Here is a 26,869-nt window from a genome sequence, read left to right on the forward strand (position 1 = left end):
GAGTGTAGTTTAGCTGAAAGAGTTTGGGTCATAGCGCTCCTGAATCATACAGTTCTAGGTTGTGTCAAAATAATTAGTCCACAAAGGAAATTGAGTTTACTTTTATATTGGCTTTGAAAAAAAAAACGTTTGTTTGTGTTCCACTAAATCTTTTTGATATCAGGATCCTGCGATTAATGGTCTTTGATTCAGAGTGAGCACATGGTCAGACTCAGATGCTCATCAGTTCATAACTTTGTTGACTGAATTTCTTGATGCAGATAAAATAAAGAAAAAGGGAGTGTTTCAAAGGCATCTTTACTAGATCCTGTTGGATTTATCAAGTTCTGACTGTAATCTTTTGCTTGTGGCTGTTTTGGAGGCCAAAGTTCTCAGATTAAAGGACAGAATGCCCTCTTTGGGTTTAGAAACGAGCAGCCTCTCCATGTGGAGGAGTTCGTTCAGCTCGTACCTTTACTAATGAACCCCAGCTGGTGAAAGTCAACATGAGATTTGGAGTTTGGCTGATCTCAAAAGGAGTCACCTGAGGGTATCTCCTGGACATCTGCCTGAGTCATAAGTGTCCTCCTGTGCACAGTTACAAATCTGTTTCAGGAAGCTCCAGAAATCCATGATGGACCACAATCACGGTTTGAATCATGAGTCAGCAAGAGCCTGCAGATAGAAGCTGTTCAGATAACACTGAGGGTTGTGGTGTGTCCTGTGGAATTTTTGCAACCCACAAATGTCAGGATGACTCGCCGATGCCCTCGCTGTTGTGCAAAAGCCTTTTAAGACTAGGAGTGACGAGCTTGTCCAATCCCAGAAGTCTCTGTGGCTGACCATAAAATGCTTCCAGATTTGCCTCTCACACACACACTCTCTCTCAAACACACACACTTTCTAACACACACACACATAAACGCTCATTGTAAAGAGTAAAAATGCTTCCAGTAAACCAGCATTTATCATGTAGACATTATTTTTTGAGGTAGAACATAAGGAAAGATTTATGGAAGCTTTTCAACTTTTGAAGGACTCACCCTCAACCATAAGCAAAATATGTTGCTATTTAGGTAAAACACACCCTGACTAACATGGTGAAGACTCATTAACTCATATTTTTTTCACTCAGGCTTTGTGTAGCTCCGTGTTTGTGTGTCATCAAAAAAAGATAGTGGTTTTTTGGGGAGGTCAAATAAGCTGTATTTATGTAGACCACTTAGATGTGGAGGTGAGTACAGACCAGTAGGATGGCTGCAGACTAATCCTTAAGTCGCACAGCAGCTTAGTAGGTTCTGACAGGTCCTCTTTTGAGAGCGACACTCCCACTCTAGTTTTTTCTTTTGCTAATAATCCTCATCCTTAAATACAAATGTAAAAGCAAATGATCCTCCAAGCAGCATTTCAGCCCTTTCTCCCAATCTGAGCATATGTGGAGCACTCCGTGGAATAGGTAATTTATTAAAATCAACCTAATTTTCCATGATATATTAAATTCTTGCCTCAGTAAACAGGGGCTTCATTTTATTGTAGGAATTAGATGCCCACTGCTTGGAGCAATTAGAGACCTGGAAAATGAGGCTCTGACTGGTGTTATAGAGTGATTTGCAAATGACTGTGCAATGAAAAAGATTACCTCAACATTCATTACATCCCAGCAACACAGCTGAGCTGCCATGTGAGCACAAAAAAAGTCATCAGCAACATTAATCTTCACTGCTGAGATGAACAGATGAATGATGTTTTTGGCATTGCAGATCTTTAACACTAAAAAAAGGATCAGTCAGATGATTGTCACAGCCACATTTCCACTGAGTAAAACTAACGAGGTGAAAACAGTACTGCTAACTTTTGTAAAGCGCAAATATATCACTGATTTATGTTTAAGTATCAGACATCTAATTTTCTACACAGTAGGGCACAACATCACATCATCAACAAATGGTCTGTTTTTGAAAATATATCATATCTAAGCTCTACCAAACTATAAGCCGCATTAGGTGAGAAAAATAGTCAAAAAGAGTTTGTCAGTCAGTCCAACTTCCTTAATTGTGTTCACAGTAACTCTAGAACCCGTTTGTAACATGCTACACATTAGCCACATTACTATTCATATGTTAAAAAAACAGCCAAACAAACATTACTGTCACTATGCTAACACCCAAACCACGTTAGCCTATTCAGAATAGCACCCAACCAAACATTTTGGCAGAGCAGCGTACCCCTATCAAAATCGCTCCGACATCAGTTAGGAAAAACCTGAATTAAAGAACGTGACGATTTTAAAATTAAGATAAAAATTTAACAAGAAGACTGTGGTACAAACACAATTTTCATATTGCAATAATTAAAAAAACAATATTTAATGAGCTTTTGAAATAAGATTGTGCTGTGAAATTGAGTAACCGCGTATCCTTGGATGCAAAGAGCCCCACGGAAGTCAAACTAGCTGTTCGTGGACAGTCAGTGGATGCAGACCAGATTACATAGGCATAGATCTGATTCATCAGGAAATCCAGTTTGAATGATTTTTTGTTAAACAATTTTTAATATGAAAAAGAGAGTGTTGGATATTTAGGTATCAAGAAGGTATCAATAAGGTTTATCTTGGTCATTTTGAAAGTTTGCTGGAATATTGTCCTTTTTAGTCATGTTTCATTTTTATTTTATTGGAGATCATGTTCTTAACCGCTGTTAGTAAGTTGCTCAATAAATTTTATCAAATACTTTTTCCAGCCAGATAAAGACATTTTAAAACGATCATCCAAGAGGATATGAGCCGGTTTCATGACTTTTCGAACGGTGAACGTCCAGAAAACCAATATGTCAGACAGATGCAAAAGAAGTAAACATGCCCCTATCTGAATTCCCAGAAGAATCAAAGACTCCCAAGTTGTTTTTGAACTAAAAAAGGGTTTGATGCAGCCAAAAACATTTTTTCTATAATTTTCTTTCATATCAAGATTTAACTGAGGGGGTTCTGGTTCAGGTTACATCAATCGAAGCTTAGTTCTGGTTTGTAAATGACGTCCGTGAATTGGAAACCTTTTCAAAGGGATGCTCCAGACTGCAGGGATATAGCAAGCCAACCAGCGCAACCTCCCTAAGGCATAAGGAAAAAAAGAAAAGATCAAAACTAAAAGATAAAAACTAAAAATAAATAATGTGGTGTATTTAATTGGCAAGTCTACTACATTATTAGATGTCAACGGTTTTGGTGCCTTGAAGGCAACAACCTTGAATGGTGAACCCAAAGCTACGTCTTTTTGACCTGCTTGCATTTATATACAGGAACCTGTGTTTGCCTTGATCATGCTGAATGGGTTCATTCTGAAAACAACCCAGCAGAAAGCAAATAGCTGGGAGCTTAGCTCTCTTCTCATCTAGCCAAACCTCAGCCAGCATTTCTGCGTGGAAACAGGCAAAGCCTGCTCATTGTCATGTTGTCCTCCTTGTTTTGGGGTTGAGGCTAAATTAATCGCAACTGAGTCTGAGGTTCAGAGACATCGGCTCCCACGATGTTTGGCCCAGCACTTGTCATTATATAATTTGTCTGTAGTCTTTTCAACAAACAGGAAGTCCCTTAAAACTAGCACAGGACCTGGCAGCAATGTGTCTCCTCTGACAGGCTCACAGCAGAGAAGTGATGTAGGAAGACAGATTCAAAATGATGTGGTTATGCATGACGGCTGTGACTTTCCTTTAAGGTTTTGGGTTTTTTTCATAGAGGGGAGCCAATGCATTTGGACAGCCTGCCAGCCATGATAGCTCATGCAAGTTCTAACCCACAAACAACATTGTCATTCTTGTATTCCTCTTGCCTCTGGTTTTTCTCCTGAAACACAAGTATATCAACGTGCTCCTACAACTGAGGCAGCATTTCAGTTGGCTTTTCCAGATTTCCATTACTTCTCCTTCCAGTTGTCCAGTGGTTCCAGGTACTGATATTCCACTGCATTTTGCTGCATGATCCGAAGGAGAAGCATTGTTATGGAAGTTGGGTCTGCAGCACCACATTCTATCCTAACTTCATTCAACATGCTCACTGACTGAACACCATAGCTGTCAGCAACGCCACTACATGATGAGCTGTGACACCACTGAACCTAGCAGCGCTTTGTTACCCTGATACACTTAAACAGAGCTCAGGCTTGGCAAAGACACGCTGTCAAGAAAGGAAAGACCATTATCTGCAATAGACACAAAAGTACAGGGGATTCCTGCAGACACGGAGATGATTAAGGGCTAAGTGTCATTCTTCCTGTCCTGGTGTATTTTTATAAAGAGCTCTGTCTTTTTCGGTCCTCTTTACCACACACGCCAAACTCATAGCCTCATCTCCTGCTTCTCACGTGGACGTAGACCCATGACAATGGCGGAAAATCAACCCGAGCCACCAGCTTTAGCCAGCCACACCATTAGGTACTTGAGCCAAAATACCAGCGAGAAAATGAAACAAAATCTACATGAGCATTCAAATGCATGTGAAAGGGATATCAGTGATGAGAAATAAAGCAGATAAGTGTGATTTGTAGTGAAAGGAAAGTATCTATAGAATTCACAAACAACAAATTATTGGTTCTTGAAGCCAGGAAAATTCAACTAGACCACAGTGACACGGTCCTAAATAGCCGTGTCTGCTGTCCAGATGATGATACTGCACGCCGTCCAGTTAAAGTGACAGATTTAGAGCCTCAGATTCTAACTTGGGTCAGCCATGCTTATTCCTAAGTACTTGCACTGTGAGGCTTTTTTAAATATACTTGTCTCCCAATGTTGTGTTGTCATTTCGAAACACAAAGAAGGACTTTGACGTAGAGGAATATTGTTAATAGTTTTCAATTGACAGGTTTGAGTTATTGTTATTGATATAAAGTCATCGTAAAGGTTAAAACTCTCCTCAAGAAACATTTAGTCAAAAAGGTGTCAAATAATGGTAGTTATTGTCACGGTGCCTGTCAGACTCCTCCCCCTCCAGCTCTGCCTGCTCTGCTCCCTGATTGCCACCAGCTGACTTCACTCATCTCATCTGCCTTGCTGCTCAAAAGGAGACCTCACTCATCAGTTCAACGCCAGTTCGTTGGCCCTTATGGATCATCAACCTACCACGAGTGAAGTCAGCATGGATCATCCACTCAGCTGCCCAGGAACCAGGAAGACACCACGGCAAACGCCAACCGCATTAAGCCCTCCAGCCATACCATCAGTCACGTCCACGTCCGGATCGCTTCCTGCCTCGATCAATCTCATCTCTGGAGAAACAAATAAACTCTTCTCATCTCAAAACTCACCTGTCCTTGTTCTGGGTTACAGCATCTGGGTTCCATCCACCTGCAGTATCATGACAGTTATGTGCATAAGCTAATACCGTCTCATGTGAAGACCTCCTATCATATAAAAGTATTTAAATGCTTGCCTTTGATAAAGGGTTAAATACAAACCCAGAAAAGCAATGTGTTAATGTTAAAAAAATAAAATAAAACCCGTTAAAACCGTGACCTTTCATCAGCCACATACCCTCTGTAGGTTTCTCAGTTTTGTGTGGTGAAGTGGTACCGAAGATATACTGAACGTTAGTCGTAATATGTTTAATTTATTTACGGCGCATACAAAGTTCAGGTCTACTTTTTCCCTTATTGTTTATTTAACCTCTAAGCCCCGAGCAAATACTTGATCTAACCCTCTACAACTTCTGTAAATGTAACTAAATGCAACCCAAAATGTGATGTCTATGCATTTGGATGCCAGGTTTTAAGAGGTTTAAGTTGTGTATTTTTATGGCAATTTATGAAAATTGACTGATTTTACATAACAGTTGTGACAGAGGCTGAAAGGGTGATCCATACAGGCAAGAACAAGGCCAAGAACCCCTAAGAAAAAATTATTTGATGTTATTTAAGCATCAGAAACTGTGATTTAAAAAAAATGTTAAATCTGTTTGAAAAGGTTTAGTTGAAATGCAAACCAATTTGTTTGAGCATTTTTTGGAACTTCATCAAACAAAAAAAGTTGTAAAAATTTAGAAAAGTATTTACAGGGTGTTGGTACATAGATTTGCAAAACAAATTCATATTTATTGGAGTCATTTTCTATCTAAATTACAAAAGTCAATATGAACTCTGGCAGTGATGTTGGGAGTCAGTACACCTACTGAATAAAACTGTATATTTTAAATCTGTGTTTGAAGTGTGGGCAAAGCGCTCTCGCCTCACAGCAAAGGCCCTGGTTTGAATCCCAGGAGGTACCTTTTAGTGTGGGGTTTGCATGTTCTCTTGGCTCATGTGTGGGTTTTCTCCCACAGTCAAAAATCATGCTTCACAGGTTAATTGATAATTCTGAATTGTCTCTGGAGTTTAATGTATTTGTGACTGGCAATATTTCCTTTTTGTTTCTGTATTTTTTTTTTTTTTGGCAATATTTCCAACCTTTTGTCCAACAGTAGCCAGGAAAGCTCCGGCAGTAACTAAAAAGGGACTTAGCTGAATCAGATAATGGATAGATGTCTAAAGCATCACCTGTGTTCTATTTAGAGTTGTGGATTTTTGGGCCCAGAGGCAAGACCGTAGTTCTTATTTCATTTATTTTGTCTTGGCACTATTGATAAGTCTCAGGTAAGTACTAGTTAACATGTTTATTTTTGTTGCGATTGTCAATTCTCTTGAATAAATCAAGTTTCTCTTTATCTATTAAAGAGTGGTGACTGATTTGCAAGTTCCTAATTTAATACTCTATATCCTCTTATAAACTTTCTATTTTATAATACAATGTGATTGTCAAATAAATCAACTTGAAGGATGTGGCTACTTTCTTGAAATACCTTACTAATAGGGTGAAATCTATATGAGAAATCTATAGCTGAAACTGTGTTTAACAGAGAGGATGTGTTGCTTTATCGACACAATAAGACAAAAAGTAGATGGACTTGTAAACATTGAAGGAATTGGAATGCATTTCAAATGTCTTCAGTCTGCTCATACTATATATGCCACTTCATAAAATCAAACCACAGCTAGAACAAGCCTCTTTCTCCACCTATTGTAGTACTTTCTTGCTGCCTGATTGATCCAGTTTATTTTTTTTACAAACACACAGACATTTGTAAGAATCGGATTTTAGGCACAGCTGTATCAATAGAGAATCTCATAGTCAGTCTTACTCAAACAACTGCGCTTCTTTCAACCTACACTCTGAGTATCAATTGTGCAGCGGGTAATGAAAAGCAATTATGTAGCCAAACAAAGCCCTAGTGGTAATAGGCTGTTGTTTTATTTCTATCCACAAATCTAAAATAGTTTCTGTTGCTGTGTGTGGTTTTCCTTTTCAAGACAGTACGGGTCATCCTCAGGTCAAGATCCTCTTAACCCCAGTCTCTCTATAGCGTTCTTATGATGAAGGTTTCAACCTAGACGATTTAGATGCAGGCCAGTATGAGAGAAGAGGGGACAGCGGCACACAATCTGCCTGAAATGAGGAGGAAACTGAAGTCGGCTGCTTAGATTGTCTCTCAATTAATAATTCAAAGACCAGATTCTCTATCCAATGACCCCGGTAAAGAAGCACAAATTATTTAGCAAGCTGCCACATCAGAGCTTAGTGTGAGGACATGAAGTGTGGGCTCTCACTGAGGTTTCCTATCACAGGAGCTATGTGAAACACTGTTCAGGATGCTGGCTGCATGACACACGGCCTCATGGGTATTGATGGCTGTATCAGGGTACAGGAGTAGAGTTTCTGTTTCTGTCAACTATCCAACCTGTCAGCATCTGTCTGGTCTGATAAGACGAGTGAATTGTGTGTCCTTGTAATCAACAGTGACTGATTTGCAAAACATGAGATCAGATACCTGTACTGTTGGAAAAAGAGTAACAAAGGACATGGAGGAAAATTTAAAAAAATATATTTTAAAGTGTCCTTAACAATGAACAGCATTGGTGCCCCTCTATAATTAAATAAACTCAATAAAACCCTACGACTTGTCACCATGGTGAACTTTGACTTTGGGACGGCCACAAAGATTGTCTCCGTGTTCCTTTTGTTGCTCTTAAAAAGAGCTTCACAGCCAATTTAAAATGTGTTATAATTTCAGAGTGAGCCAGAAACGGACAGAGAGGAGGAGGCGCAAACACACACACACACACACACACACCCACACACACACACACACACACTCATACACTTATATGCAGGTGTGTTTGTGGGATTTTGAACTGCTGTCGTTACTGGGGGATTCATGAGACCTCACATTCTGGGCTGTGGGTCTAATTGTTTGTGGCATGCCGCCCTGTAACAATAAGGAGATTTAGGTAACAGGAACGGCGAGTGCAGGGCCTTTGTTTGTGGCAGCCGCCACATGTCTGCCTGCACACTGCACTCCTGGGTGTGTGTGAAGGTTTGGCGTGGAGGAGATGATTGTTATAGCGCTGGCATTGGCTTTAAAAATGCCTTTTTTAACGGGAATTCATTTCACAGAAGTGAGGGCTGGGAGTCCAACATCATGGCATCAAGGTGCAGACGTTCAGCATGAGCTGGTGTTCATCAGTGGAAACAGTCTGCCATCTGCTGGTGCTCACATGTATAACAATCATAGCATTCTTGACTTTTTCTGTTCTTATGGTTTTTTGTGGCATTTATGAAAACATTTTTAAACAAGTAATCCAAATTCCCATTTCACATTAGAAAAATGATTTTAAAATATATCTCAGTGAGGCTGAAATATTCCTAATATCAAGAATTTTTCTTTAATTTCCAGTCAGTCTGTCATTTTACCTTCCTTCTGAGTCTCCTTGTAAACAAACATGATGCATATGTCATCAGTTGTGTAACTGTGGTTGTAAAGTACCTTAATTAAAGATCTATTCAATACATGACCTTTTCCACTTACCTCAAGCACTTTCACTGCTTTTTCTTAATGAACAAATGAATTATGCAGGATCCAAGGCTCAGCCAACAAAAGGCATTTGCTGCCTAATGCGTTTGCCTAAATAGCAGCGAGGAGCAGGCCTTCCTTTTAAGTGGATAAGGTACCTCCGTTCAGCTTGCGGGAAGTGTCTCGTTTAATTTAATTCAATAATCCTGATAAATGAAATAAATCCCTTTTGGGACATCCATTCCTTGAGTAGTGAGATAATAAAAAATGAGGTTCACAGAGAAAAAATTAGGACATTATGGTTGATTGAGCTTTCACAAAAAGAAGAAATATTAATACAGAGATATTCTTTATGTTTATAATTTTGCAATAATGAATGAAGGCATCCATGCGGAAAACAATCAGAGCCGAAAATGGATGACAGTGATTGTGAGGCTTAGTGAAAGAATGCATTAGCATTTTCACACACTCCCGATGCAAATTGTTTCACTTAAACTTTTTAAATACCATTTTGTGTTTCGACTTAATTTTAATGGGTTTGCAGATAAGGAAGCATAAGCACGGACTTGAAAGGCAGATCGCGAGTCTCATTTATGCACTGCTTGATTCATGAGAGGAAAAGAGAAAATTGAAAAGAAAAAAAAGAACATGATCTTCACTTAGAAAGGATCAATTTTATGCTGAATTGAGACTATATAAAAATGATGAAAAATATCCATATCAAACATGAATGTGAATTCAATACAGTTGCTTGTATTATTTAATGCACAGCTCCTTCCAAATTAAAATTGAAACCAGCCTTTTCTGGAGCCTTTGCTGTTTTTATTCTTATTCTTTTATTTATATTCATGCATTTTCATTGGTCTAATATTTATTTATGTGTTGAATATGAATATTAATGGCCAAAACAAGGGAGTATGAAAATGTTGTATTTAACATTAAACTACAACATAAAATGAGTTTTATTTTGAAATGAATAAAATGTGTACCTATGATATCAACAGATAGTTTAAAAATCTCACGATAAAGGTTGAATTGTTTAATATAGCCTCTTGTAGTCAAATTGATTAAGTCCTCCTTGAACATCTGTCGTTCAGCCAAACCTCAAAGGTAATCCTGCTAATGGCCCTCTAAGCTATCCGCATAAACACACACATAAATAAAAATGTTTCCGAAGAGATTCTGCCATTGACTCACTGCTAATCAATTCTGCAGCTGCATCTGTTGATGAAGCTTTAGGAAGTACAGACCAAGACGTACGATGCAATCAATGGCTGGAACGTGGCAGAGCAGGCGGTGAGTGGCAGTCGCAGCTACACCAGGAGTCAACATTGACACATTGTTGGACCGGGCCTGGAGTTAGCAAGTGGCTGCAACACTTGTTTTTTTTTTTGTTTTTTTGTTTTTTTTATATAATTCATGCATTTTTTTGATACAAATTTTTTTTTTCTTAACCTATTATAGCCCACTACATCAAAGAATTGAGAGAAATTTTAAATTTGTGTTTGTTTGTTTTTTAATAAAATGTACTTAATAAATTTGCAATTTCACTTTTTTTATGAGATATAGAAATATAGTATCAACTATGATATGTTGGGTAAGTTGGTAAGTTTTTACTCACAACAATGTTAATTTATGAACCTTTGACATGAGTGTTCAGGAGAAAAGCATCTTGTTTACCCCCACTGTCAGATCCACACATTCTTTACATGGTGCAACTGTATAAGGAGTTCATTATTAACACTTTTTACATTATTTCAGGTATCCATTTTTTCCAAACCTGTTTGATCCCTTACGGGGTCATGGGGTTGTCGAATCCGAACCTGGCCACTATTAGGAAAAAACAGGTTAGACCCTTGAGAGGTCGCCAGTCTGTTGCAGGGCCACAAGAACAAGAATAGATGAGGAATCCCCACCATAAAGTTTTTTTAAAATTAGCTAAACTTTTCACGCCATGAGCAAAATAAGCAGGAAAAACCCTTTTACTGCCCCTAGTGGAACAATGATGCACTACAGGGCAGAAAACACAGACCAAGTTAGACAAGACAATGAGCTTTAAGGGAAAGTTCTGATCATGCTAATGATATAGGGGTCTCAAAAATGAATGTATGTAATGTGATTCCAATGGTTATATAGGGTTAACTTGACATTCTTATGTTAAAGATAATAAAATATGCATGAATTGGATATCCTGTTCCAACAAATCAGTAGTAGTGCTCAGATAATAGTTTTGCGTTCAGTCAAATCTCTTTAGTTCCATTTGCTTAAGATGGCCACAGCATTACTTTGTACTTTTTCTACATTTTTTGCATAAAAAAACACACTTGCTGTTTCTGCTACAAGGTTCCCAAAAAAAAAGAAGGCTAAAAATGTCTCCAAGACCTCAGCGTTAAGGCCGAGAAACATCTGCATACGACAGACCAAGCTGTTCTTTTTGAAGAACTTCCGCTGCCAAGCTCTACACATAAATTTAATTTCCAATCTGCTCTCCTTTTATTAGTTTTGGTGTTATTAAATGAGATTGCTTCTTCTTAATATAATATATTTCTAGGACCTGCGAATGTGGCTTGCAGCTGATATTCAATATTCAATAACATGGCCTGCACTTAGTGCATGCCACTAATAAATGCCAGCATATGATGCATATGGCTCTGTGTGGAAGTCGCACTGGGCAATAATAATTCTGTGAACGTCCTTGAGAGGTGAGACATGGCTTCCTCCACCCTTCTGCTCCACTGCTCATATACCTGCCGAAGCCCAGGTGACCTACATACGGAGAAGAAGTGATGAGAGGGAAGGCGGATGTTCATATCTCCTAGTACTTTATTAACCAGAAAAGACAAATCCCTGAGCAGTGCATCTGCTGTGTAAACTATGACTCTGTGGATGACCTTTAACCTTCTGCACCGGACTCTGAAAGACTGTGAAAGAACACACATCTGCAGTGTTTGGTGTTGAAGGCAGGCAAATCTACGACCAAGCTGCCACGGCACAGAAGCTCAGAGGCAGAACGTCACCTGTCGACCCTCTTTGCGGTTAAAAACTTTATGTCCCTCCCTTTTTTTTTTTTTTTTGCTTTATCACTGGAACCTGACAACTGCTCTCACAAAAGGTTACAGCTTAGGAAGCTTAGCTTCAGCAGTAAGTGACCTTTATTTTTATTATGAATATTTCTATTTCATCAATATTATAAGGTGGAATTTATGCATATGATCAGCACATTGGATTTCTTTTTCATTAGTTGTGCAAAATCCCAGTCTGTGAATGAAGGGGCATCCGGGATCGCCTGCCCAACTAGCCCCCCCCCCCCCCCAACCCCCACCCTCTCCCCCTCTTCCTCCGCTGGTGGGATCTGACAATTGGAATTAATATGCGAGAGCTTTCTCTCCGTCTGTTGGCTGAGATTTTCCTGAGGACTTTTAGGGGTAACATTATCAAGAGCTTTGCTGAGAGCTTCTTCATCATGCTCACATTCGAGTCTGCCCAACACTTGTCACTGTCAATCAAAAGGCGATAATACAGCAATGATTCTCTCATTTGGTTTAATAAAATCTCTGGGCTTATTTGAACTGCAGTCATTACAGCAAATAATTGCTGCACAGAGGTTTTAGCCAGGCCATAGCCTCAGGGATAAGAAAGACTATTGCTATATGAAGACTTTGGCAGATGCTGTTTTTTTTAACCTTTACTCCTTAGTTACTCTTCTTTTGAAAATGAATATTGCATTTGAATCTAGATTAGGGGTTCTTTATTCAAACTAACATTGTTATTACATATTGTTTGGATGTGGAGTCATCTGTTTTCACCTTATTTTGCTATGTGCTGTCAAGACAGTCTTCCCCAAGGACTGCCAACTGTAATTTTTAAATGTCATTTAAACTGAATTGTGGATCTGAATTAGGAGCCTAAAATTCTCTGAAGAAATGTGGTGACAGATGGGAACATATTTCATTTTAAATTTGAATTCTGGCACCAGCTGCAGGTGAGTTCATGGAAATCTAAGATGGATCCACAGTATATAAATCTTTTATAAAGAAAACAAAGGATAAAAAGCTATAACACTGCTGTACAAAAGATTAACATTATTTATTAAAAATGCTGTTAAAAGGTATATCCTGTTCTCTATAATTTACAGATTTTTCAGTGTTGGAACACACAAAAAAAAAAATCTTTAAAACAAAAAGATTCCAACGTTTTTAAAACAAAAGGCCAAAGGAGCTCAACTGGGTCACATATTCAATTAGGCAAACCAATCTCCACCCTTTAATTGGATTTATTAGTAACTTTGTTTGACCAAACAAGGTCGCAATAATTGATTAGATAAAGAATCAATGGCAAAGACAAAAAACTCATTACAGAGGCACTGGTGTGGATACTTGCTTCCTTGTTTTGGTCAGGCAGCTTATCTAAATGTCAGTGAGGGCAGAGAAGGCAGAGAGGGCACAAACTTGTTTGTTCTGAGGTGTTCTTTTATTTGTATATGCCAAAAAAGTGCCAGTGACCTTGCATTGTGGGATGCCCCAATCAGGGAAAGCGGACATTAATTACCTTTGTCAGTGAAGTGTACTTGGAACAGTGTATAATTAGTTAACAATAATGGAGTCAATCATTTGTATTTACTCTGAAAGTTGGACAATACTATTTCTCCCAATTAGTGCAATCACCCATGCATTAAATTAGTTTTTTTTCTTCTCTCACCAGAAAACTAATTATGGGTAATTGTTGGGAAATCAATCAATCAACAGGACGAACTGCCAATGAAGCGTGGTAAAAACCAAAAAAAATGAGTGACACAGATGGGTATGCATCTAAAACCACAGGGAATTTTTGCCTTCTACACCTAATATTAACAAAATGAAGACAGAGAGGTGTAGAATCTCTTTTTTATTTAAAGTTTCCTGAGATACCTTAAGTTGATTTTACCATAAACAAGCACATACTATATGTGAGAGTGGCATTCAGTACTTTATAATTATTGAAGAAAAGAAGTGAGGGTTTATTGTACATCTACAATTTCTTTTTGGAGTAATTTTCTAAATCTTGGTTGTTTGGTGTAATTCTTTATCCGTTCTTTAGCAGAATATTTTAAATACTAAAAAGCAGCTCATGTGTGAAGAGTAGATTTATCTACCTCTGCTTAAGATTTCCCTTAAATTAGCATCTGTGTGAAATCAAAGACATAAGTGATCTTAAATAGATCAATAATGTTTAAGGTTTACAAGAATTAATTATTATTAAAATGTCCATTTCTGCAATATAATTATGCATGATATAAAAATAAAAAAAATCTCACCCTCTGCGGGTGGTTTCTCACCCAAACTCGGGTCTTTTACCAGAGGCCTGGAAGCTTGAAGGTCCTGTGCAGTATGATTTCTGGACTGAGAGGTCTGAGGTCTTTCCTGGTATCTGTTGTAGCAACTCATCCAGCTTAGGGGTTACTGCCCCGAGTGCTCCAATGACCACAGGCACCACTGTCACCTTCACTTTCCATGCTTTCTCCAGTTCTTCTCTAAGTCCCTGCTATTTCTCCAGTTTCTCATGTTCCTTCTTCCTGATGTTCCCATCGCTTGGCACTGCCACATCCACCACAACGGCTTTCCTCTGTTCTTTATCCACCACTACAATGTCTGGTTGGTTCGCCATTACCATCCTATCAGTCTGGATCTGAAAGTCTGAAAGTCCCACAGGAACAGAGGTGTTTCCCATTTCGACCTTGGGGTTTCAAGTCCATATTCTGCACACATGATCCTGTATATTATTCCAGCCACTTGGTTGTGGCGCTCCATGTATGCTTTATAAATTTCTATATCTATATCCATGTATGTGTAATATGTAATACACATCTGGATAATTAGTAAAAAAAAGGTCCCTCACTGATAAAGCTATATATTTTTTTAACCTAAATTAGGCTTTTTCTTTAAAACAAATTGTATGTTTTCCTTTTCTTTTTTTTTCTCTAAATAGTAAATAAATTTATTTTTAGGTTATTAAAGTTTTCTGGATCTAAAAGTACTGTGTTTTTTCTGTTTGTTTTGTTTTGTTAGAACTTCAGAAGATCACATGAATGTCCACATGAATAGAACAGAAAAAAAGGGAAAAAACTAATTAAATTAGAATTGTATTCTAGTACAAATGTCATACATCATAGGGATTGTCATACATCATGCTATCTTCAATGAAAGTGGACAATTTTCTTGATTTTTTTATGCATAAACTTTAGTGATTTAAAATATAAACAAATATCTTTATGGAATGTATTGAATAATGTTTGATTTGAGATTCTTCTCTTGTGATTGAAACATTTCCCAAATATTGATAAAATATTAAATGCCAAATCAAATAATTTATCACCAGAAACGACTCCAAATAATACTATATGTTTTTGTGATTGAAAGAGAACGGGGAACTTTGAGCAGCACTAAAAAAACAAAACTTCCCAAAAAAGTATTAACATATTTCCATTAAAAAACAAATGATCTACATTGTTTTCACAAAAAGAACAATTATTTTCTTTAAAACCAAAATGTTTATTTCTTGCATGATAAATGTCAATGATTTTGGATTTCTTTGTATTTTGAAAGAATTGTATTAAACATACTCACATCCTAACTTGCACACTTCCTCTTTTGTGTAATACTGTGACATGGACTGTTACTTTTGGAAGATGTTGGAAATAGTTCTCTAACAAGTAAAGATGGTAGAAATGAGTCTGAAAGTTTTGAATTAACCGATTGACCATAAAGTCACAGAGATGGAAGTTGAAATTGAACATTATACCAGACTAAAGGACCTTTGAATCCAAGTCCGAGGGATTGCTTTTATCACATTAATATATTATTTTCTATCATTTAATTTAACCTTAAGGCCTCAAGTGAAATGATGTTTCTATTATCATTCATAGTGTGTCATAATGACCAAAAACTTTTATCAATCCAAATTTTGTGACATACTGATTTGTTCATAAAATATACCGACAATTCCATATGGGAGTGTTGGACTAAAGTTATGTCTCATGTCTCTGACTGATCCCAAAAAAAAGCTCATGGGGGAACACTGGGCATAGAGACTATGCTCTTTAAATGGTTGCAAACTATAGTTTTTTTTATTTGTTTATCTATATATTTTTTAATTACGTATGTTGTATCTGTCTTCTTTTTTGGAGCGCATCTGAGTAAACCAAACATTTCCCCCTTACCTGACAGTTCAGTTTCCCTTTAAGGTTACAGATTTTCCTCGGAAGCATCAGCAAATCACCTGCCGCGATGGCTTTCCCACTGACCAATCGTTTTGCGAGTTTGTGAAACAGACACGCCCATCATTAGGTTAGATTGAACTCTGGCTTTTGTGTCTGTCAAGTTATTTAGCTAGCAGACATTAGCCTGCTGCTATCTACAATAACATCTACAGGAGCTTCGAGCAGATGAGGGGTTTTCTTTAAAAATGAAGTGAACATGGGTTCACATATACGTTAAAAATATTTTTTTTCATATTTTAATGTAAAGAGGGTAGGTTAAATAATGTGTTTAAAAATATTTTTACATGTTTGACGCGTTAGTCAAGTTAGCAACGTCAAGTGTAGCTTTTAAGCTAATCCTAACACCGAATAAATATAGGTTAAAAACATTGACTTTCAGACGATATCTATGTTCAGACTTTGACTTCTGACACTCTTTTTCACTCGTATTAACATTTATAAACGTGTCGGGGGGGGGGGGGGGGGAATGTAAAGATATTTAGATCTTAGGGTGTGCTAGCATTGCGCTACAGTACACCTTGCTTGTCTGTCTGTGACAGGTATTTTGTTGTCAAATACCATCGTGATTCTAGTCACTGTATAGTTTATTGTTTGGACGCTGGTATCAGATGTGTTTTTCCAGTTTTATTCCTCCAATATTCACATTTTGTCTCGGTTCAGGATTTGTCAGCTTTGGTGTTTCTATACATAGATTTCCAGCTAGATGGATTTTTCGAATGCAGTTACGTTGTTGCAGTTTATAGCAAAAATAGGTCGAACACTGCAACAGTTTTTTGTGTTTTCTATCTTCCATTACAGCGGATGGCCCTGACACAGCTTGCTTTCTTGGGGAAAACAACAGGCATCAGTCTTATTCCATGAATGACTAATGACCAGTAATCCTTTTTGGAGCATGTCGACCAACCCAAGTCGTAAGGTATGCTTTTTTTTAAGCCATTCTTTCTCATACTAATGAAGCATTACTAGTAAGTACTTTGAGATTCCAAATATTTATACTCAAAATTTAAAGAGTAAGCTGAAGGTTAAAAGCTTGGTTCCTCTCTTTTAATAAAAAGTATTCCGTAACATGTAGAATGCTTTAAGCTTAGTTTCCTACAAAAGTATTTGTAAACATTAGTAGTCTTGATCAAACTAAATGCTTTCTGTAAGAATATTTGACTTAAATAGTGGCTCATTTAGATAAGCTATGACTTTTTAGTTGAAGTAAACTCTATTTGCTTTAGTTCTACTCTGATGATGATGATTATGATGATGATGATGGCGGCAAACATTCCTGGGATAGTTAAATCTCTGTTACCCTTTTGTCACTTTTCGTTTCATCCTGGTTTCTCTCGTGTTTGCTCCATATGAACCAGATACAGTTAAATATAATCATGTTTTATAATAATGTGTTCAGATTTAACATTTTTAATGATTTTTTTTAGCATTTTTGATGAGTGCAGTTGGGCACAGAATTGTCAGCTCCTCGATGGCTAGACTCCAATAGTGAGCATCCATGTCATGATCCAAAACATTTGAGGGATTCTTCATGTTTCTTGCTCAAAACAGCAGAGGCCTGATAATGAAGAGCAGAGTGGGCATGGAGAACAAAGAAGCAGTCCAGCCCGGCCTCACTTTCCCAAGAAACACCTGCCCCCCATTCCTAAGAATACAGCGCCGGTAACCAAACACTCACCAGCAGGCACTCCGGCTCAGTCTGCCAATGGCACACATGCTTCCTACGGGCCTTTTTATTTGGAGTACTCCCTTCTGGCTGAGTTGTAAGTGAATGTCCAGGCTTTTACATGTTACTGCTTCAGCTTTAGGAAATGTTTTCCTCCTTTTGTCATTATGATAGTTGACGTAGGTTGTAGTGCTGTAGATTCTTACACTTAAAGAAATGAAGTTCTTTTCTTTCATACTGATTAACATCTTGCCTTGTGACTTGCAGTACACTCGTGATAAAGCAGAAACTCCCTGGAATTTACGTTCAGCCATCGTACAAGTCTGCTTTAAGTGAGGATTTCCTTATTTTAATGTTCTTACAGTTGGAATTTTGTTGATGTTAATAAAAAAAGAATGCTGTCAGTAACCTGATGAATGAAATTCACTCTTTTGGTCTTTGAGGAGAAATAAATATTGTAGGTCAAAAGTAACAAGTCATCCTGCTAAAGCAAAAAAAATAAATAAACGGTGTTGCCATTTCCTCAAAAAGGAAAGTAGATTTTGGCTTGCTGGATAGCATCATTACGCTGTTTGTATAGTTATAAATGTATACGCAAACGTACAGAGGTCTGAGAGAAACAATTGGAGAAAAAGAGAACAAACACATTATAATTTCAAATGAACTCTTTCTTGTATTATATTCATATTTGTATTCAATCTATTAATGATTAATTTCCATTCCTCCTGATTACAGCACCACACCATGTTATTTAAAGTAAAAAAACTTTTTAAAGCCATTTAGTAAAAGTTGCCTGAAGCCTCTTGATTTGAAGCTCAGCATAGTTGGTTGTGTTTTCAGAACTACGGTAAACACAATTCCAGTAAAAGTATTAACTAGTTGGTGATTGCTTTATAATTGTGGGGTGGGGCCTTCAGGGTTGACTGAATTAAAGTACTCTTAGTACTGAAAGAAAAGACATTTGTCTATAAAATAATGACAGTTTTATTATGACATGCCACTGTTTATAAGAATTTTTTTTTTTCTATTTTGTACTTTAATCTATCCGGGGGTCAAAGGTCATTCTGTTCACTGGTTGTTTAAGCAGGTCATTGGATTTGACTGACTCAATCTCTTAAATGTTGACCGTCTCTCCACCTGCAGTGTGGTTTGGAGTCATATTCATCCGACACGGTCTGTACCAGGACGGGGTCTTCAAATTCACTGTGTATATTCCTGACAACTATCCAGACGGACAGTGCCCCGTAAGTCTCAGTCAGTCCATTTACTCATGCAGCCACTTCTGTTGTTCTGTTCAAAGGTCGGGAGGTCATCAGTGAATGACCAGAACAATCCTAAACTCTGATAGTTGTTTGCATTGTTTACTTTTTGTCAAGTGAATCGTTTCAAGGTAAACAATGTAGAACATGATCATTAAACAGTATTAGGTCTTGGCCGCTTGAACTTTGACCGTAAGTAAATCCGTTCTTAGATTTGTTTAAGCAAATTCTTTTTCTTTTTTCTTCTTTATCTCAGAAACTAGTATTTGACATCCCAGTCTTTCATCCACTGGTGGACCCGGTATCTGGAGAACTTGATGTCAGAAGAGCTTTTACCAAATGGAGGTATCTGCTTTTTCAGGGCTTCCTTCACGTTGACTAACAGTTACTCTTCACCTTTTGCTGACGTCAGCTATGTCAATCATCTTACTGCCATGAGCTTTAAGCTCAACAGACAGATCTTTGGGTTTGACTTACCCAACTGTTGTATCTCTCCTCTGGTTAACTTGTGTTCTCTTCCCAAGTTGTGAAACAAACTTTTTAGATAACATCTTAAATAAATGATTGATGCCCCAACTAAATGTTACTGCATTTCACTATATGTTAAGTGCTATTATGCAGATGTGGATGTATCTTTAGTACTTTCAGAGCTAATATTAAAAATGTAAACTCTGAGTGATGAGACGTGTGGATGTGCAGCTTCATAGAACTGAACTTGCATAAATGGGGAGTTTTAAACACTGCTTTATGGGAAACTGAATAAAGTAAAAAGATATCTTTGAAAAGGGATCGTTTTAAACTCACACTTGAATGTAATTTGAAAATTAAAATAATTGTCTTTATGGCGTTATTTCACTTAAATACTGAAGATCTTGTCAAACAGCAGGTTTCTAATGGAGCCTCATCAGTCTCGTTCTGCCTTTGCAGACGGAATCACAACCACATCTGGCAGGTCTTGATGTACGCACGCACGGTTTTTTACAAGATCAACACCGCCGAGCCGCTGAACCCAGAAGCTGCTGTCCTGTGAGATTCCACTTTTTCTTTGGTTTGTTTCTGTGCTCAGGCTCTTTCTGAAAACCTCCAGTTGATTTTGTTTTTTTTGTTTTAACACCATGACTCAATTCTGTACTTTATTACATCATAACTGTAAAAGCACTGATAGTTTTTTTTTTTTTATGAATTGACAACATGATCTTAGATTTTTCACTAAACCAGCAAACACAAGTAGTTCTCTGAACCAAATCTAGTCATCTAAGTGTTCTGATTTCAAATGCAGGTATGTTTTTATTCTTATAAAAAGCTTTTTTTTCTTCAATGTGTCTTTAAAAGTTTTTTCCCCATCTCAGGTATGAAAAAGATGTGCAGTTATTCAAAAGCAAAGTGGTGGATAGTGTGAAGCTATGCAACAGTCATCTTTTTGACCAGCCTAAGATCGATGATCCTTACGCAATAAGGTTGGTTAACAGAGTTCACCACTACCGTTTGTAGTACTCTGTCAGGGAAGCTAGTGTTACGTCTATTCATGTTTCTTTCCTTCCAGTTTTTCTCCGTGGAATCCGGCTGTTCATGAAGAAGCAAAGGAAAGGATGTTTGCATACAAAGTTAGTTTCGCACAGTTTTCTAGATTCAGTTTCCGTTCATCAGAACCAGAGCACCAGCTGCGAGCATTGGATTGATAAATGACACGGTTTCTTCTTCTTTGTGCCTCAGAGACGTCCGGAGGAGCAGCAGCACAAGGGAATGCAGGTGTCTGGGTTGTCGTGGGTGAAACCTGGTTCAACTCAGCCCTTCAGCAAAGACGACAGTCCACCACAGAACTGAACCTGTGCTGTTCACACAGCAACCACTAGAGGGAGATGCAAGCGTCGTTTGACAGGAGTTTGTGTAAAGAAGCTGTACTTAATTTAAATTCCCCTTTATTTGATAACTCTGAAAGGGTTTTAGGCATATCTGGAAGGAAATTTGGACCAAGAAAAGGTGAATTGGCACATCGTCACGGTTACATTGGCGTAGAGAGGGATTTAAGTTTGGGTAAAGATGACCTGATTATGGGATGGATGTCTAGACGCAGCACTTTGCTGCTGCTCAGAAAGAATGAAGTGAGTAAAAAGCAGTAGCCACTTCACCTACCATTAAAGTTCACAATCAAGCAGTTGTTTATTTTTATCGCTTCATAAACTATTTTACTTAGTTTCTAAAGTTATAAATAAATATATATATATATATAAAGCAGAGGAGACGAGTTTTAAATTTAAAACCATTTAGGTAAGCTTGTATTGTTTTTGGTTTAAGTAATTTTAAATGCTTTACCTATTATTAAAAATGTATGTGCAAATAATGGATGCTGTGACATTTTTTTCTTTTTAATAACATTTTTTTTCCTTTTTTTTTTTTTTGTTTTTTTTCTTTTTCGCCGTTTACTTGGGAACGTTTACAGTTTTCCTTGGAAAACTGAGCAGTTTGAGGCCACGGGGCAAACATTTATTGTGGGATTTCTGTCTTAAGTTGTGGAGGGAAATTTTTAATAATTTAATTCCATGATTATCTAAGCAACTGAAATGTATTTTAAATAAATTCTATTCAAAATAAATGTCTGTGCATCATGTTATTTTTTTATTTACTTGACTGAGGATGAATTTGATTTGTTTTTATCATTGTTTGCTTATTACTGTTTAAAGCAGTTGGAGATTTGAAAGACTTAGACAAGCTGATAAGTAATTTGAAAACAAAGATAAAGCCATAAAACATAGAATTACAGCCAACAAATAATGTAGTGTTTTCCAGGGGCTGTTGGCACTTTTAATCATGTTCTTTATGAAACTTTTATCTAAAATTATGCAAATATTCCGTGAATTCTCCTGAACTACTTAAGATTTCTTGAAATGATTTTGGACTTTGCTCTAACTTGAGACTTAAATGTCAGATTCTGAACCGATTCTTTAACTTGACATGTATTGTGTAAAATGGGTTACATGTTTTGATTTTATGCAGAGAGCTGGATTGTCATTTACATTTTAAATTGACCTACGGGTAAGTAGCTATAAATGTGCACTCCAATTAGTACTTAAAAGTACTTTATTTTTCCTTAAAATCAAACATCTGTAATGTCACTGGCTGTTTCTGGTTGGATACCATTTTGGTTGTGAAATTCCACCTGTTCTATGCACCAAAATGTAGTCCGTAGACCAGTGTTGACAAATAATGGCGAGTAACTACCGGAACTAAATAGTATGAAAAAAAACTGTCAATCTGTTAGCTTAGACTACACCTCAATGAGTGCTTCAGTAAACCTGCAATCTTGAGAAGTTTTGAATCTAATGGGATCAAAACATGCTTTAACAGTAAAAAGTTCACTTTGAACTCAAAAAATACAATAAAAAGACTATGGTTTATATCTCCAATAAAGGATGACACAATGAAATATTGGATTCATATTAGATTTGTGACATTGTGCATCCCTAATTTTATTCTACAGTTCAGTGTTTGCGCGGGGCTGCACGGTGGCGCAGTGGTTAGCGCTCTTGCCTCACTGCAAGAAGGCCCCCAGTTCAAGTCCCGGCTGGGGGACATGAAAAACACAACATCAATGGGGACCTTTCTGTGTGGAGTTTGCATGTTCTCCCCGTGCATACGTGGGTTTTCTCCGGGATCTCCGGCTTCCTCCCACCATCCAAAAACACGCTACACAGGTTGATTGGCAACTCTAAATTGTCCATAGGTGTGAGTGTGAGAGCAAATGGATGTGTGATTGAGGATATTCTACCCTGCGACAGACTGGCGACCAGTCCAGGGTATCCCTTGCCTACGCCCAAGTGGCCGGGATAGGCTCCGGCAACCCTGTGACCCCAAAAGGGAATAAACGGCAAAGAAGATGGATGGAGTTCAGTGAAAGGCTGTGAATGCCAACAAAACTTTCAAGTGATTTTTTTTCTTTAATTAATTCATTGCAAAATTTGGAAATAACTTGCATGATCAATTTCATTGGATTGTTTGACTCCTCTTATACTTGTAGTACACTTAAATAGACTACTTTTTGCTAAGAGTCCATAAACTTTCCATAGTTTTACCTGAGTAATATTTTTTGAATACGTTATACTTCCGCTGGGGCAGTATCATTGTGAAGGAACACTACTCTTACTCAGGTACCCCCTTTGATTGTGAAGAGAAACATGTTGGAAAACATTACTTAAAATAACTTTATTGGCAATTACGGCACATTCAGAACATCATACAATAAATGACACTACATACGGTGCAAATTCATTCAAGTAAAACAACAGATTATTAAACTTCCCTGGAGATGAGAGACAAATAAAAGCTCTTTTGTAAAGATCAAATCAAACCAAGGTTGAATTGTTTTAACTGCTTTTCTGTTGGGGCAGGATTCCAAACTTTTTTCATGCAGTATCATTTGGAAGCCGAAAACAGCCTACCCTACTTTTTTCCTTTACAGTTTTCTCATGATAATGGCATCTACGTTATCACCAAAAAACAAGTTTTGTTTATTAATGATCAGATGATTTTGCTTCTTCGCCACAACGGACAGCGACTAAAAACACAAATAGCATTTGAATTCTACTTGTAGGGGCCCGTTCTAGCCTGTCACTCCCACGGCCGGCCACCAGAGGGCGCTGTGTTGTCGCCTAGAACATCTCTCCCACTCCTGTCACGCTCTCACCGAGGAGCGACTCCTGTCTTTCCATGAAAGTAAAACCTCTCCGGATTGGCTGTGGCGCCGACGCGGCCATCTTATGCACTCTGTCCAAACTGGGATTTCACCCTCAGTTCCTTGTGAAAACCCGGCTTTTCTTTGAACTAGTTCGGCAGGGAATATCTCCAAAGTTGTCGCCCCAGGGGGGGCCGCTGTTAAATTTGACCAAAACGAACGCCACTTCGGCAAATGGTCTTCCGTCCAATCACAAACGGGTTCACTAATATGCAAATGAGGCGTTATCACAGTCACGTCAGCAGCAGCAGAGCGGCGGTGCCGTGGTCGCCAACAGGAGTGCAACTATCATCACAGACACAACTTCGCCGATAGCGCTGTGTAAACACTGACGGCCGGAGTTGCGTTTCGTGGTTGTTTTAAGGTAAGAAGCCCCCCGCGAGCGCTGCGGGTGGAAACGGGGATCCTTTCGGACGGGAAGGGCTGAGCGTCACCGGGGCTTTCAGCTGTCAGTTGTCGGACAGTCAGTGAGGCTCGACTCAGCTGAGTGCGGATCCTCGCGGCAGAGAGAGAGAGACGAGACAGTGGAGTTGACAAACTTATCAGGATTTTGGACCAAAGTCGCTCGAAAAGAGGACACGTCATTGTACTTTTAGAGGTTCAAGGTGGGCGGTTTTCGTCTTTAGTTTGTTTTTTGTGTGTGTTTTTGGATAAACTAAGTAGTCCGAGGCGGTGTTTCTTGGTGACCACGCTGGTTCTGAACTGACAGCGCCTGGCCGGACTCCGGCAGAACCGCTCCGTGAACTGGGTCGTTAATTCGAAAGTAAAGATGAAGAAAAGCGAAGTGGGCTTGTCGCGGACATTATCACCGGCGGGCAGCCTCTTCATCAGTCTCCTGCCCCCTTCTCCTCCTCCTCCTCCCCCTCCTCCTCCTCCTCCTCCGTGTCCTCTCCCGCGAGGCAACGTCACGACACCTTTTCTAAATCCGAACAACCAGTTCGGCCCGGACGGCCCAACCAAGAGATAAAGGCGAACTTTAAAGCTCCGTTCGGTTGGTTGAAAGTAGCTGAAGGCGCAAACTGCTGTGAGAAATCCGTCCCTGGCGGCAGGTGAGGAGGATGCGGGTCACTCCGGAGGCAGAAATGACTCACGGTAGGTGGGTTGGAATGACGGTCAAACTCCCATTCACAATCAACAGGGAGTCCCCCCCCCCCTCAAAAAGCGCGTTCACAATGGTGGATAAGCTAGCATCAATCGTGCTTGATATTGCGATAACGATAAATATGCGGTATATTGTGCAGGCCTAGTGCTGGGGGATATTTCCTACTTGGGAATTGCTGCTTATTATGGCTCACAGAATTTCTGACCTTACATGACCTGGTGAATATGCATTTTGGGCATAGAGGACCCCCCCACCTCCCTTCTTGGGAAGACACCACCATCTTTTTAGGAAAATTACCTTTAGCACCAGCTACAAATTTATTTTCATCCCCAGGGCACCAAAGAAAAAGGTTGCTATGGAAATAAAACCAGAAGAAAAGCCGCCATTTTAAAAGTGAGTTTTTTCCCCAAACAGCTCTGACCAGGGTTATATGGGGAGATGGATAGAGTGAGGGGTATGCAGAAGCCGCTCAACCAGTGAGGGCGGGTCAAAAGGGAGCAGCAGGGGCAGGTAGCACCTTCGGGTTGTTCAACGCCCCTTGCTACTTTAAATTTAGCTGTAATTCAACCTTTTTTAGAGGTTTACAAATGTTTCAATGCAATTCTTTTCCTCTGTCTTTTGCGATCAAGCACAGAAATAACAATCACTAAGCTCCCGTTGATTTATGGCTTTGGTCAAAAGTTCTCCTCACAGATGGCCGAACATTCAAGAGAAATATAAAACAAACTAAATCACCAAGTTTTAAACACAAGCTGATATCCTTACAACACGGACCACTAAAAACTGAAGTAAACTAAGAATTTCTGCAGCAAGCTGTTGGCACAGCATTCTTTCTAAGCTGGAAACAGGAATGGCTTCATACCAGCGTGAACAGTTTGAACCGGTAAATGCTAACTGGTTGTTGAACAACCCCAGGCAGAAAATGTTCAGTTGAAGCCGGGGAAATAGTCTGACCTCAGGCATACATAAAAATAGATGAGAGTTTTCTTAATTCCCATGATGGGTGTGGTGTCAGGTGCATTTTAATTCTCATTTTAGATAGAATTCATTACAGTGGAATTGACAGACCTTTCTGACCAGTTTGGTCTGGCAGAATTTAACGAGGTGTCTTCTCATGCCTGGTCAGTCAGCCTGGTTACTTTCTGCTCGGCATTAGATGTGGAGTTTCAATGGCTTAAGAAGCCTATTGGAACAGAAGCCTTAGGCTTTCAGTACATTTCGATCAATTATTCTTCAAAGCTTTATTCACACATTTCTGTAAAAAGGGATGAGGAAAACCCTGGTTCCATAACCTCCAGATAACCAAGCAGAAAACAATCTCCATTCCGTTTAAAAAAAACAAAGATCTTTTATACCACAAATGTATGCTACATCGCTATTAAAGCTCAGTGCATGCATAGATATGTGATCCTTCAAAACAGACTGAAAATTAAGCCCTAAATTAGTGAAGAACTTACGTTCACACTGCAGGGCTTCATGCTCAATTCTGATTTTTTTTGAACAAATTCGAATTTTTTGCAAGGCCGTTCACATTTCCAATTAAATGCGAACTTTTGTGATCTACTGTGTGACTGTGAAATTACCCAGAAGTGACGCGCACGTGCAGAAGAGTACTCAACGGTGAACAACGTCACTCGTTTGCGGAAGTAGCAAACGTTAACAATGGATGTCAACAACAGTGTTGTCAACAGCGGAGCTCTTTTTGCATTATTTAATATATTTTCACAAAGGAGCCAGCAGAATTACAACCTTCTCATTTTCAGAAGGCATTGGAGCCAGGACTGTCTGTACCCACTGTTGTGGAATGGGGATGTGTGTGTGCTGGGGCCGCATGCGTGTAAGAGAGAGGAGAGAGCGCGTGCAGCAGTGCAGTATTACCTACTGCGCTGCTGCACGAGCTTTGTCCTCTTTGAGGGGCAGTGTTGTGTGTTAGGGAGGGAGGAGAACAGTAATAAAAGAAGGCTCCCCCCAGAAGAACTGCTATTGACTCTTTATCAACCCGCTCTGGAGAAT

General features: G+C 38.7%; 2 protein-coding genes across 8 annotated transcripts in view; both read left to right on the forward strand.

The window, feature by feature from the left end:
- Positions 1–16,192: 16,192 nt before the first annotated feature.
- aktip (AKT interacting protein) lies at positions 16,193–21,618 on the forward strand. Of its 2 annotated transcripts, none has more exons than XM_011493367.3 (10): positions 16,193–16,353; positions 16,902–17,019; positions 17,655–17,863; positions 18,034–18,098; positions 18,910–19,010; positions 19,282–19,370; positions 19,953–20,051; positions 20,375–20,482; positions 20,569–20,629; positions 20,739–21,618. In XM_011493367.3, exons 2-10 carry the CDS (start codon positions 16,972–16,974, stop codon positions 20,847–20,849), a joined length of 891 nt encoding a protein of 296 aa, XP_011491669.1. In that variant the 5' UTR covers positions 16,193–16,353; positions 16,902–16,971; the 3' UTR covers positions 20,850–21,618. The 2 variants fall into 2 exon arrangements, with proteins under 2 accessions (XP_011491669.1, XP_004067364.1); XM_004067316.4 differs by having other exon boundaries at positions 16,194–16,353; positions 17,652–17,863.
- Positions 21,619–23,986: 2,368 nt separating this feature from the next.
- chd9 (chromodomain helicase DNA binding protein 9) overlaps positions 23,987–26,869 on the forward strand; it is a 74,233-nt gene continuing 71,350 nt past the window's right edge. For 4 of the 6 annotated variants that reach the window (XM_011493380.3, XM_011493383.3, XM_011493389.3 and 1 more), the window contains exon 1: positions 23,987–24,118. The gene's annotated coding sequence lies outside the window, so the exon portion shown is untranslated. Of the gene's footprint in view, positions 24,119–24,261; positions 24,360–24,710; positions 24,847–26,869 lie in introns of those variants that run through there. The other 2 variants (XM_020700328.2, XM_023953640.1) reach the window with 2 other exon arrangements.

This window comes from Oryzias latipes, chromosome 3 (assembly GCF_002234675.1).
Source record: "Oryzias latipes chromosome 3, ASM223467v1".
NCBI lineage: Eukaryota > Metazoa > Chordata > Actinopteri > Beloniformes > Adrianichthyidae > Oryzias > Oryzias latipes.

What these genes read in the sequence shown, in the direction of transcription:
- aktip (XM_004067316.4), top strand. Translation starts at nt 16,972, where the DNA reads ATGACCAGTAATCCTTTTTGGAGCATGTCGACCAACCCAAGTCGTAAG. An exon ending in AGAGCTTTTACCAAATGGAG is followed by an intron (nt 19,371 to 19,952) that starts GTATCTGCTTTT and finishes CTGCCTTTGCAG; the next exon opens with ACGGAATCACAACCACATCT. An exon ending in GATGATCCTTACGCAATAAG is followed by an intron (nt 20,483 to 20,568) that starts GTTGGTTAACAG and finishes CTTTCCTTCCAG; the next exon opens with TTTTTCTCCGTGGAATCCGG.